The sequence below is a fragment of the Mus pahari genome, chromosome 16 (genome assembly GCF_900095145.1).
Source record: "Mus pahari chromosome 16, PAHARI_EIJ_v1.1, whole genome shotgun sequence".
NCBI classification, from domain to species: Eukaryota; Metazoa; Chordata; class Mammalia; order Rodentia; family Muridae; genus Mus; species Mus pahari.
In genome coordinates, this window is record NC_034605.1 from 61,527,379 (window position 1) to 61,540,626 (window position 13,248).

The 13,248-nt window shown below is 44.4% G+C and overlaps 1 protein-coding gene across 6 annotated transcripts in view; it reads left to right on the plus strand.

Moving 5' to 3' along the window:
* The window catches only part of Ntrk2 (neurotrophic receptor tyrosine kinase 2), a 318,758-nt gene that overhangs the window by 36,799 nt on the left and 268,711 nt on the right, over positions 1 to 13,248 (plus strand). For all 6 annotated transcript variants that reach the window (XM_021215214.2, XM_021215218.1, XM_029547603.1 and 3 more), the window contains 2 exons: positions 1,512 to 1,580; positions 5,109 to 5,263. In XM_021215214.2, coding sequence (XP_021070873.1) covers positions 1,512 to 1,580; positions 5,109 to 5,263 — 224 coding nt within the window. The remainder of the gene's footprint in view (positions 1 to 1,511; positions 1,581 to 5,108; positions 5,264 to 13,248) is intronic.

The window sequence follows — 13,248 nt, forward strand, 5'->3', positions numbered from 1 at the left end:
GGGGGGGGAGAGGCTGCTTCATAGGGCAGCCCGGAGCTGATGGGGGGAAGTTTCCTCATCCCTCTTTTTGCTTCTCTCTCCCTCCTGTTCTCTGCTTTTCTCTTCCCTTCCCTTCCCTCCCCTCCCTCCCTTCCCCCCTCTTTCACTTTCCCTTCCCTCCCCTCTTTCTCCCCTTCCCCTCCCTTCCCCTCCATTCCTGCCCCTGTACCCCTCTTATTTATCTTGAGTGAGAAGAACAGATATTTTTTCTTTTCTTTTCTTTTTCCAGGAAGCCTGGGCTTTGTATGAACCCACCTGAGCCTTAAAGACAGGCTGAGATTTTTGGTGCCATATTGCTCCACAGAAACCATTCTAAATTCATGTCCCCAAAGAAAAAGGCTTATGTGGGCATGTCTCACAACTTCCTGATGGATTCGATTATATTTTCATCCCGGGTACCCTTCTCCCCTTTCACCAGCTAACCCTGTCAGTCTGTGATTTAGCTCCTGCAGATGACTGAGATGTCTTTGGCCTGACAGCATTGTGGCCTCAGGGCCAGGGCAGGGCCAGGGTTACTGTCACTGAAGAAGGTCTTCTTAGACACCTGCCTGCCTGGGCCACTTGAGGAGCCAGGAGCCCATGGATGGGGGGTCTTGGCTGTTTCTGTGGGCATGGCTGTGTATTTTTACACTTTTGTTACTTGTCAAAAACACCCTTCCAGAGGCTCAGGAACTTCAAGTAAATATTAAACAGTAAACAAAGTCAGCTGCCAGGATCACAGGAGACAATCATTCACACTACAAGCCACACACATTTGGGACACACCAGGAAATTCATAAGGTTTTGGCTTTTCTCCTCCCTCCCATAGATGGAGCATCTTTCCACTGGTTTGTTTAAATATAAAGATGCTGTGTTTCGGGGGAGCTCAGGACAAAGCCTGACACATGCCCTGTTCCCCAGTGTTCCGCCCTGGGCTCTTCTTGGAGCTACTCCTTCATTGAGGTCACATGTAAAAGGTCCCACCAGGCAGGCGGCTTCGGTCAGCAGGTGTGTTCCTTCCAGGAAAGACAGTCGAAAGTCTCTCTAGCCCAGGTTTTATTTGTCACACACCTCAAAAATGTTCAGGATGCCTCTTAGTTTTAGAACCTTTTTTTTTTTTTCTCCTCTCACGGGCTTATAATGTGCTCTTCCATTACATATTCCCTCAATTAAATGCTCAAATCATCAGGAGCCCAACCAGGCCGAGAACTGGACTTTCAATCGATACATGAGACATAAACGTTTGGGTGAAACAAAGATATTAAAAAGAAACTCTGAGAAACATGCACTCTTCTCTCATAGTGCACAAGCACTGTAAGAGAGGCAGGGACCCCGGAAGTTATTTTCTCATGTAAAAGACACAGTTTGGCTCCAAGTAAGATGGATACCCCAGTCCAGGAAAATTACATTTTGAAAACAAAACCACTATCTGAACATATCATTCTTAAATCATAACCTTTAAAGTTACACTTAACATATCTGATTTCTTTCAGTAATTTCACACGAAACAAGCTGACGAGTTTGTCCAGGAGACATTTCCGCCACCTTGACTTGTCTGACCTGTAAGTAACGATTTTGTCTGGCATTTGGGAGGAAATTTTCAAAAGGAAGGATAATTAAGTATGTTTTCTTTTTTTGAATGAGTGCCATTGCAAGTGTATGTTGCATCAAAATTATTGAAAAATGGTTTCTCTAGCTTTGCCCCAATTGGGTGATTACAATCCCTGTCTCCTTTATATGTCATTATGATCAGCTGAATGTTATTTTCACATAAATAATTTATTTTCTAATAGATGGAAAAGAGGGGGAAAACCCAGCAGGGAGTTTTGTGTTAGAGTAGCTTTATATTTCTTCTCATCTGGCTCTTGTTTTATGCAAGCCCTGAAATAAAGCACATTTGTCAAAGAGGAAATTACAGTGGATAAAACACCCTTCCAGCTTTGTCCGTCAGCCCAGTATAGACTTGGGTAGAGCCAACCCTGGCAGAGAGGTTATTCCCAGACCCACCATCTCTGGGAGCCGTTCTTTTGGGTTCAGCCCTCTGCTTGATTATTTATCGTTATGCCCCAGTCGAGCACCGTGTTGACAGCTAACAGCCAGCATCTCCGAGATGCTCAGTTCTCAGTGTAATCACCGCCAGGCAAATAGGAAAGGCTGCCATCGCTGTGGTCAGGTGCTTGAGGGGACTCCAAGGTGTAAGGGGCTTGAGGGACGGGGCTCTGGATATCATGAAGAAGAATCCACTTAAATGTGGCACTTAAAAAAAAAAACTGGGGAAGTCAGGAATATAGGGTGGGCAGGAGTCATCACGCATCGAAAGCTGGGAACTGAGGATTCTTAACGAAGCTTCACAGCTCAGGCTAGAGGAAGCAGGTTCCAGGGCCTGATGGCCCCAAGACACCAGAGAGATGGAACTGAGCCTTGGTTCTGGCTCCCATCTGGGGTGGTTCTTGTCCTCCCCTAGCTGTTGCTCCAGGTGGTGATGGGGTAAGAATCAGCTTGAGCTCTGAATCCTAGGATGAAATCCCCTAGAGGAGGAGCCACAGTGGAAACCCAGCCTCCAAGGCTGCCTGTGAGCATGCTCCGAGAAGGTTGCCTGTGAGCATGTGCCAGCCACAGCCAGGCAGGCGTGTGCACGTCTGAGTGGCTGTCCCAGGTCAGCAGCTCCTTGCCACCTCCACAGAGATATCCTGGGAACAATTCACACAGGGCTTGAAGAAGATCAGGACACTTTACGTCAATCAATAGGGAACCTTCTTGCTGGAAATAGTTACATCCATCAGAGCTGGCAGGCAGGTCTAGTTTCTGAGAATAGTGTACGTGTGTGTGTGTGTGTGTGTGTGTGTGTGTGTTTTCGCGTGTCGTGCGCGCGCGTTTTGTTCTAGCAGACTGGATAAGAGTGTGTGTGTGGGGGGGGGGGCTGATGGCATGGTCCCCAAATTAACACCAGAGGAAGGAGGGCCCACTGGGTTAGGCGCTCAGGACAAGACATACATAGCATCTTCCTATAAAGAGGGTCTTCCACTGTGTCCACATCATACAGATACCCCTAGTAGAGAGGTCACAAGTGTGCAAGCAGGAAGGGGTCACTTGGTGAAAGTCTTGATGACTGGCAATTATTTGGAATAAACTAACTTCAGGGAATTGAAGGACTAGTGTTACTTCCTTAAGTTACTTTACATTTACACTAGTTATATATTTCCTTGGGAGGTGTATATGTATATGTATATTATATATTCTCATATATTGAACACTCAAAATATTTTCTTCTACCTATTACGAAATATAAATTACACAGTAGTCAACACAGTGAGCTTACTACATGGCAGAATGCTGTTTTTGTCTGACTGGCTTTGTACCCAGTCGCCAGGCTGTCTCCTTCACCCTTCCCAGCTTCCGGCAACCACTCACCTGCACCTTGTGTCTGTGAGGCCAGTTTCATTAGCTCACACATGCAATTGAGGACATGCCTCTTTTGTGCTTTTGGCACTTCTAGCACAGGAAGAGGTGGCGATACCTCGGAGGCAGCCATGTGACACAGAACAAGGTGCTCCGTGTGAAGGTGTTGGGCGCCACTGCATAAACTTTGCTGGATGGATGAAAACATTAGATGCTTTCCAGTTCACGGTTTGAAATTCCACTAACGGCATTGTTCAACGACACACTCAGTAGGCGTTGACCATGTGCGAGTTACCTGTTAGAATGAAAGAGAGAGATTTGTCTAGGATTCTGTCCTTTAGTGGAGGAGGTGAGTGCCTAAGCAACTCAGGGGGACCAGCTCTCTGCCAGAACTGTGTGGCCATGGAAACACCCCGGGCTTTATCATTGAAGCATCTCTTCTCCCCCCCCCCCCCACTTAGCTTATTTGATTATAGCGTCATTTTAGAAAGACCTCAGTTATTTGTGTACTCAGAACTCTAGGAAACGTCTCGGGCAACTTGAGCTTGAGCCAAGGGTGGGCCTCTTTTCTGTCTCACAGTCCGCGTCTCAGAGCATCAAATCCTATTTTGATATTGGCGGGGTACTTGGAGATGGGCGAGCAGATACAAATTAAACCAGTCTACCACGACCACACTCCCCCCAACGAAACTCGCAGAAAAGTCTCCAGGGATCTCTGAGATTCTTAGAACGCAATCAGAAAACCACAGGAGTAAATGATGTTGCAAAGCCAGGTCCTGTCCTCAGGAAATCTTAAGTATTGTGGTTAGTGCTAGGCAGCCTATGTAACGATTGAAAATGGTCTCATTTAAGGGTTCATTATCATAAATGGGATTCATCTTAAATAGGCCACTGAGCATTATAAATAAGCATTAAAGATTTTCTCCCCCCTGTGGTTTTTGTTTTCCTCCTCACACACTGTAGTACTAGGAGTCCAGATAGCATGGCTGAGGGCTGCCTGGCAGTGTGTCTGTCTACATCTGTCCTATGTAGACTGCTCAGCCTGGGACCCCAAGTGTGTCATCCTGCAACACCCTCACTGGGCTGAGGATGCGAATATATGTCCTCTGCCTCTCTCCCTTCCAGCTTCTGCTCTCAGCTTTTATTGCTTGGATAAAAAGACCTCTGGGGGTAGGGGCTCAGTGCAGAATAGCAAACTTAGATGGCCTCCTGATGTGGTACACCAAAGCCTCAGACCCCTGACTCTAATTTCCTCTTCAATGGAGACAAAAGTGATTCTGCTCCCTCCCCGAAGCAAGAACTCTTAAGTCTCTAGTCTGGTCAGAAATGGGATGTTAACGCCTCTAAAGGATCACCATCGGCATCTCCACTTAAGTACAGGAACTGCACCTCGCCCTCACCATGAGATGCTCTGTGTCGTGGCTGCGTTTGTTCAGATCTGTTTCCCTAAATGTTCCGCAAAGTTTTGCATCTCCTTGCTATCTTTAGCCGCTACCGTTTTGTTTGCACATAACAGCAGAGCAGCAGTTATTAAATAACGGGGTGAACAATAAGCACTGTCATGCCATCAAAGTGGGCGTGACTCTCAAAGGTTGGCGGCTAGCGCGCCTTCCGCTTGTAATCGTTAGTGAACGCTAGTGAAGCTGAAACGTAAGTGGGAGCCTGACTGGGTTGCGTTTCTGTCCCTGTAGGATCCTGACGGGTAATCCATTCACGTGTTCCTGTGACATCATGTGGCTCAAGACTCTCCAGGAGACTAAATCCAGCCCCGGCACTCAGGATTTGTACTGCCTCAATGAGAGCAGCAAGAACACCCCCCTGGCGAACCTGCAGATACCCAATTGTGGTAATTTATTTTTAATCAATGAGTTCCAGTTGCTATTAACTATTCTTGTTGCCTTGGTATGGTAGTGGGTCTGGGAAGGACATCACTACCCAGACTTCACAGTGTGTTGCGGGTGTCTCTGGCAAATCAGACGTTTACGTGCAGTGTGGAGAGGCCAGCTGGGAACACCTTTAGTGAATTCTCTTTCCAAGTACATTGCTTTTGAATGGCTGCAGTTAAGAAACATGAAGGAAAAACATGTTGTTGATTTGTCTGTCTGTCCATCCACCACCCATGCATCCATTCAACAATCCACTTCTCCAAAAATATCCATGAAGATCACAGCCCTTCCCAAGTCACACACACACTTGATTGGCGTGTAAGCCATGCAGAGAGAGGATCAACCAGAGGGCACTGAAGGAGCCCTAGCAGCTGAGGTAAACATACTCTAAACCTGTACATCCTTTGGCTCACCTTGCTGTGGCATGCTTCAGTCTGTCGTGTCATGGCTGGCTGCACTCCTGCCTGCTAGTCCCCATGCCTGGGTTCAGCCTCTGCTGCCCCCCTCCTGTTCTTCCCAACACCTCCATCTGGAGAGTTTTAAAAGACCCCTTTGGACAAGGCCCAGCTCTCAGTGAGAGCTCATGTCCCTCGAGGAGGAAGAGCAGGGTCGCAGCTAGGATTTTCCGACCCTGAGATTTATCTCTACGATGACACACGTGGGCGTTATTCCTTCAGCAAAATTTTAATCGGTTAGTCAAACAGTTGACAAGCTCACAAACAATTCTGTCTGCTCTTGCCTGGTGGTGGGTGACGAAGCAGGAACACTCCATGTAGTACCTTGTTTGTATCTCCAGGAATGTGTATAACCTTTTCCCTCCCGGAGCCCCCGTTTGAAGGCCCACTTTTGTTTAAGAACGGCGCCGTTGCTGCTTGCTCTTGAGGAGGATTTAATAATGATAATGGAAGGTAAGGGCTTGCCCCTTACTCTGGAGGACCTTAGAAGACAGTGCTCACCTGTCACACAGTTTCTCTGTCACCGATAAAGTCTTGTGCTCTCATTGTGGGGAACTTCACTTTGTTCCCTTACTGCTTCCCTCAGCCTTCCTTGCCAGCCAACAGACAGACAGACTGACAAACAATACTACCACCCCAAACAACCCCTACTATGTGTATTTTCGTGGCTGTTCTGTACCGCTGAGAGAAGCTGCCTAGAGGGGCAAGAGAGTCCCTGTTGGTCACCTGGCCATCCGGCTTGCACCCAAATCCCCGCAGCTGTTTTGGCCTCCTGCCCAGGACACACAGAACAGAGAACACCCAACACAGGCCCTTGTCCCGCGAGCTGCCTCTGCATGGGATGGCTGCTTTGTCCTTGCCTGACACCAACTCTGAAATGGCTGTGTGGTCTTGACGTGGGTTCAGAGGGAACCCATCATCGATATGGCTGACCACGGAGATGTGGACAGAAGAAATGTTTGAAGTAAACAGATATTTAATTTTCTCAGTCTGTCTATCTTCAATATCTTCTATTTCCTTTGTTTTTCTACACATTTCTTCATGAATTATGTGTTTGAGAGTAGTATTTTCCTATCTCCCGTTGCTAGGGGAACTGAGCTTTGGCTGATTCCCTAGGTCTCACTGGTCACATTTTTAACCCACTTGAACGTCCTGTTAAAGCGGCATTTGCGGCTGTGTCCGGTGACTTGGCAGGCTGGGGGTCTAGTTCAGACATTGCTCTATGCTTTCCTTACTTGTTTGTGTTTTCAAGGTATTTTTCATTTGCTATTGCATAGGTAACATCAGTACATTTTTGCCATAGAAAATGTTTCCCTGAACTAGTCTACAAAAGCGCCATCTTTGTTTGTATTTATAATCATGTTAGGTCAACACTCATTATAATATTTTCTAACTATTTTGTAATGTTTGTGGTCAAATGAATCTTAATTACACTAAATGTTCCATGTTGATAGTAGTTTGGCTTATTTCGCACTTTAGAGAAAGATTTTATTTTTATTTACTTTAAATTAAAAAAAAATTGTTTGTATATGTATATACCTCGGTGTGTGTACCAACAGGAGCCAGAAAAGGGCGATCGATGCCCTGGACCTGGAATCACAGCTTGTGAGCCACCATGAGGGTATTGGTTGGGAACTAAGCCCAGCCCTCTGAAGAGCAGCCACTGCTGCCAGCTTATTATGATCACAGTTTCTCCACAGTCTTTCCCCGTGCTCCTGTCAGTGTCCTAGAGGACCTCACAGAGCTGAGCTTCTGTCTTATAAAATGTGTGCCTTAAAGTCAGCTGTACCCATAACTTACCACTCTGATATCAGTGAACTTCTTAGCTCTTCTCTCTTAAGAGTGCTGCCTGGCCCTTTTACTGTGCATTTTCCTGATTACTAAGTATTCTTCAGCATGTATTGGACTGTTCTGTGCTTTGGCGAATGAGCCTTTTTCTATGCTTCCCTTGATATTCCATAGCATTTGCCTTTTCTTTCATTTATTTTCAACTGTAGGGTCTGCTTTTTTTAATTGTCTGAAAGTTATAAAGTATACTTCTGGCTTTTTGTTAAAATAAATAAATTTATAAAAAAGTCCAAACATTTATTACTTACATTTTGACATACATTTCCTGCAAAACACCAAAAGACAAGGAAAATATGCTTATATTTCTCTATACTTGTTTACACATTTCTCAGCATTTTATCATCTCAAATTTTGTTTTTAATTTTTTCTGCTCAGAGGAAAATGTTTACAAACAGTTGGCTGTTGATTGTATTGGATTTCACATATTGCCACTTATTGGAAGAAAAAGCTCACAATTATCAGAAGACACAAATGGCAGGATTTCCTAGATCTATCACAACAGATAGTGTTTGGAGATAAATGATGTAATTTGAAAAAAATTATAAAGGTGAATTAATAGGGGTTTCAGCATTGCACTGGAATGGCATGAATCCATGGGTTTTTCCTTAAGAAACTAGCATTATTTCTTTCCATACCACCATCGGTGTGTATTGCTGTATAACTGGCAGTGAAGAGACAGTAAATATGTTTTCTTCCGTAAACAATTTCTTTTCTATATTTATGTCATGTCCGGGATTTTACATATCTATGCAAAATCCAGGACCAGAAAATGAGAGAAAACATGGATGTTTGTGTTTTGGGACCGGCTTAGTTCACCACACAGGATTATTGGTCAGTTGCCCCCATGTCCCTGCAGATGAGGTACCTTTAGGCTTCCATATGGCTGGAAGGCTTTCCTTGTTCATTCCCTGTTAGTGGGCACCTAGAATGCTTCTACAGCTCAGCTGTTGTGAACAGAGTGGCAGTGACTATGGACATGCCAGTGTCTTTGTCATGTGTGGACTTGGAGTTCTTGTGTAGATACCTGGGAGCGGTCAGGCTTGATTACTGGGTGGTTTTAATGTTTGGTTTTCTGAAGAGCCTCCATAGCGATTTCCACAGGGGTTGGACCACTTTACATTTCCCCTAACGGTGCACGAGGGTGCCTTTCGTTCCCAACCTCACCAGTGTTTGTTACTGTTCATTTCCTTAATGTCTATGAACAATGTCTTAATGCCTGTGATTTTGGCTAGGGCAATGGAGTAGGTATGTTTTAGTTTGCTCATGACTCTAGTGAAGTTGAACATTTTTTTTCATCCTGACTCTTTGCTGAAAGCTCTAATAGATCTCCGATAAAGTCTTAGGGGCAGTTCAGCCTCTCGCTTTCTCGTTTGCATCTGTTTTGTTTCCTTTTCCTGTCTTATTGCTTCAGCTAATACTTTAAGCTCTCTATGAAAGCGAGCACTTCTACCAGGTTAGTGAAAATACTTTGGGCTTCCCCCATTGGGTGTACTGATGGCTAGAGGTTTGCGCTTGTAGTCTTTAGTGTGTTGGGGGTTTTCCTATTCTTAGCTTCTTCAGGGCTTTTGCTATAAAGCCATGCTGGATTTTGTCAAAAGCCATTTCTGTGTCTATGAAGACGATCATGAGATCTCTGTCCTTGAGTCTACTTCTGTGATGTCTTACGTTTGCTGAGTTGTACACATTGAGCCACTGCAGTGAAGCCGACTTGATCATGGTGGGTGGCCTGTTTGATGTGTACATGTATTTGGTTTGCAAGAATTTTATGATCATTTTTGTAGCAATGATCATCAGGGGAAATTGTCTAATTTCTCTTTTGTTATTGTTATGTCTTCACCTGGTTTTGATATCATGGAACTTCTGTCCCTTTAGAAAGTGTCTGTTCAAGGCTGGCCTGCTATTTATCGAGGGCAGGGTAATGGAGTCCTCTAATCTTACTGCGCAGGGACTTATCTGTCATTCCATCTAGTGGCACTTACTTTATGAACTTGGGTGCACTGTGCTCAGTGTGTTCCCTGTTTCAAGTTGCAACACGCCCTTCATGGATTAATTGCTCTCCTAATCAGTATGAAGTGACCTTCTTTGAATCTTATGGCTGATTTTAATTTGAGCCCATTTTGTCATGCAGTACAACAGTAACAGTGGCTTGCTTTTTAGTCCTATTTGCTTGGAATTCCTCTCCCAGACTTTCACCCTGAGTTGACCCTTTCTTTGACGAATACATGCACTTCTTGGAGACAAGAGATAGATGGACCACATTCAGTTAAGTCTCATGGACTGTGACTTCTGATTGGAGTAATGGACACAATTGATATTTATAGTCACTGAAAGGTATATATTAAATCTTATCCCCCTTCTTTTGGTTTTGCAGTGTTTGGGGGTTTTGTATTCCTCCTCTGTGTAACTGCTGTTCATGTGGTTTGTTCTTTCCTGTAGTTTGTTGGAAGTATTTATCTTTCTTTTCAGCCCAGAGGGGTCTTTAACCTTTTAAAGTATCTTCTCCAGGAATGGCTAAGAGGTCATGATTTCCTTTCGTTTGTTTTTATCATGGAAAGTTTCTTTCTCCTTCAATTCTAACATGGTTTTGTTGGGTGTGATAATCCGGGTTAGCAATTATTGGCTTTCAGAGCTTGAACTATATCACGCTACCCCTGCCTATCTTTTAAGGTTTCTGCTGAGTATCAACTGTTCCTTTATATGTAAGTGAGTAGTTCTATCTTGCAGTTTTCAATATATTTTCTTTGTTCTACATGTTTAGTGTTTTAACTATAAATTTGTGATCTTATCTCTTCTCAATGCCTCCTGTACTAGTGTTGGAATTTCTTTCAAATTTATTTGTGTGTGTGTGTGTGTGTGTGTGTGTGTGTGTTTCTATACTGGGGCTTGGACATCAAGAATTAGTTTATTGGTTGTTTCTTTCTTGTCTTCTTAAAATTTACATCATTGTTCTTTTTTGGTGGATGTATTTACCATTTCAGGAGAGGACTAAGCCATAGTAGAGTTGAGGTTATGTTATCTCTGTAGGATTTGTATTTAGGGTTTGCAACTCCATCTTTAGTTTCCCTTGAGTGTCAGGTACCTTGACCTCCTGCTTACATCTCTAGCTTCTTGTGGGAGTTGTGGGACTCCCTATTCCTGTGGGCTTTGCTTGAGGACACATCAGGCTTTCTTCCTGTGCCCCCAGCTTCCAGTTCTGTGTTGTAGAATTCCCTGCTTGCCCATGGACATAATCCTAGGACAGACCTAGCTCCTATCACTGTTTCTACTGCTCCTGTCTGTAGACTTTACCCAGTCAGCTCAGGTCTCCTCGCTGAGTCTGCAAGTTACACAAGCGTGTTCCATAGCATGTCATGGCATTGGATACTGTAGGCCAATTTTTGGGAGTAATTTTCTGCCAGGAGGGGTCTAGAGATTGAACTGAGGTCATCAAGCAAGTACCTTAACCAACTGAGCCATCTCAGCAGTTTTGAGCCAGCTAATGAAGTGTTTGAGATGTTCAAGAGGGACCCTGTTATGAGAGGGCTGATATTTTACTTTTCTCTGATGGACTGGCAGGGGGAAGGGGCCTAGTATAGCAGTTAGTATCTTCAACCATGTATTCAGGATACTAGGCTCAATCTTAGTGCTCCCCGAAGGTCCCATTGACATGTATGTCCTTGTCATTTTGAAGAGGGTCTTGTTTCTTCTTCTAGTTAAGACAGGAGGCAGGGTAGGAGTTTAGCACCATTCCAGTCAAAATGCCCAACAGTATTATGGTGATGGTCTCAACCTGCATTGAATGAGCATTCAGTTATCTAGGCTGGGATACAAACTGTGGTCTGCTTCTCTGCATGATCCCTGTAAGCTTCAGGAGAACAGTCATTGAAAGGCGACACACAGACTCGTGCAATTTCTCCATTAACTGGATAAGAGGTGCAGTGAACTAGGCTTCTGAAGGACTGAAATGGCTGCTATACATGCTGTCAGAAGAGGGTAGCACTGATGGGCGGTGTAGATTCATCTTCTGTTGGGGTGGGGCAGGATCAAGGAAGGTCCCCTCTGTGCTGCTCAAGCTGGTGTCTTGGAGCCATCTTCCCATTGGTCCTTCTCAATAGGAGCATTGCAGCGATTCCTTCTGCCTAACTTGGACTTATACTTCAATTTTTAAATACTACAATAATGACTTTAACATTATCTGTGAGGAGATTTCATTAGAAAGTTAACAGTGATGGTAATGGTCTGTTCTAGGTAAACGGTAAGGCTAGGAAACATGGCATGTCTGTCTGTAGGTCATATCAGAATAGTCCCTCAGCAGAGATCACTAGTAACTAGTGATCTGTGAGAAGGGCTGAAGCCACACCTACCTTTGGCTCCTTTGTTATTCATAATGACAATTTTCCATTTTCGAGTTTTCCAACCTTAGTGTGAGGACTCCTTCAAGCATTGTCCAAACAATAAGGGTGTGTGGTGGCGAGGGTCAGCAAGCAGGGTGTGTGGTGGCGAGGGTCAGCAAGCAGGGTGTGTGGAGGCGAGAGTCAGCAAGTGTCTGCATGTGCCTGGGAAGAGAGGTTTGCTCTCTGGAGTACATCTCTGCCAGTGATTTATTTACATGACTGACTTTTGGCTTCAGCTACCATTCTTAGCACATGTCTGCCCAGAGCATAGCAGGACAGCATCTTATCAAGACCGACACGCATCTTCACGCGGTTTATTTCTGTCTTCCGGAGAGCACCTGCCCTCCTGCTTCTGTGTCTTGGTTTGTTTGCTTTCACTTTAGGAGAGATTAGTTTTTATTTTTGAAAATTAAGCAAAGCCCACAGTGGGTTGTTGTTTTTTTCTGTTCTTTTTAGAATGTCAAAGGAAGCTGCTGAAGTTGTTGTTTCCAAGCTATCTGGCAGTTGCCACGTCTATACCACGACTCACAGAAGCTTAGATGTGCAACTTCCACTTTTGGCTTATGAAGGTGTTTTTGAATTTAGTGGGGCTTTTTTTTCCCCCAGCATGCAGTAAGCAGTTACATCTAATATTATGGTAACTCCATTCCTGCTTGTAGGATGAATGAACACACACGTAAATGCATATATGTATATATACACACACGTGTACACACACACACACACACACACACACACACACACACACACATATCATCATTAGGTGTCAAATTGGGAAGCATGCTCCAGAGATAGAGGGAGATATCCGGACTGTTGATATTTTTCCAAAGTAGAATATTGTGGGCTCTTCATGCACAAAGAGAAGAGAGAGGAGGAGGGACAGCTGGAGAGATGGTTTGGTGGGTGATTAAGGGCACTGGCTGCTTTTCCAGGAGTCCCAAGTTTGATTCCTGATGCATACATGGTGGTTCATAACCATTTGCAGGGGTATCTGAGGCCCTCTTCTGGCATCCATGGGCACTGTGTGGACATGATCCACATACATACATACATACATACATACATACATACATACATACATGCTACTACACTCAGGCAAATTGCCAGTAAACATAAAATGAAATAAATAAAAATTTTTAAAAGGCAGGAGAAAGGAAAAGTTAGAGCATAGAGGAAATGCTAACCCCCGGGCTGGTTTTATACACATGAGTGATAAGCATCAAATAAACAGAGGCCAGAAATACTGACAGACAAAACACCATCATGACT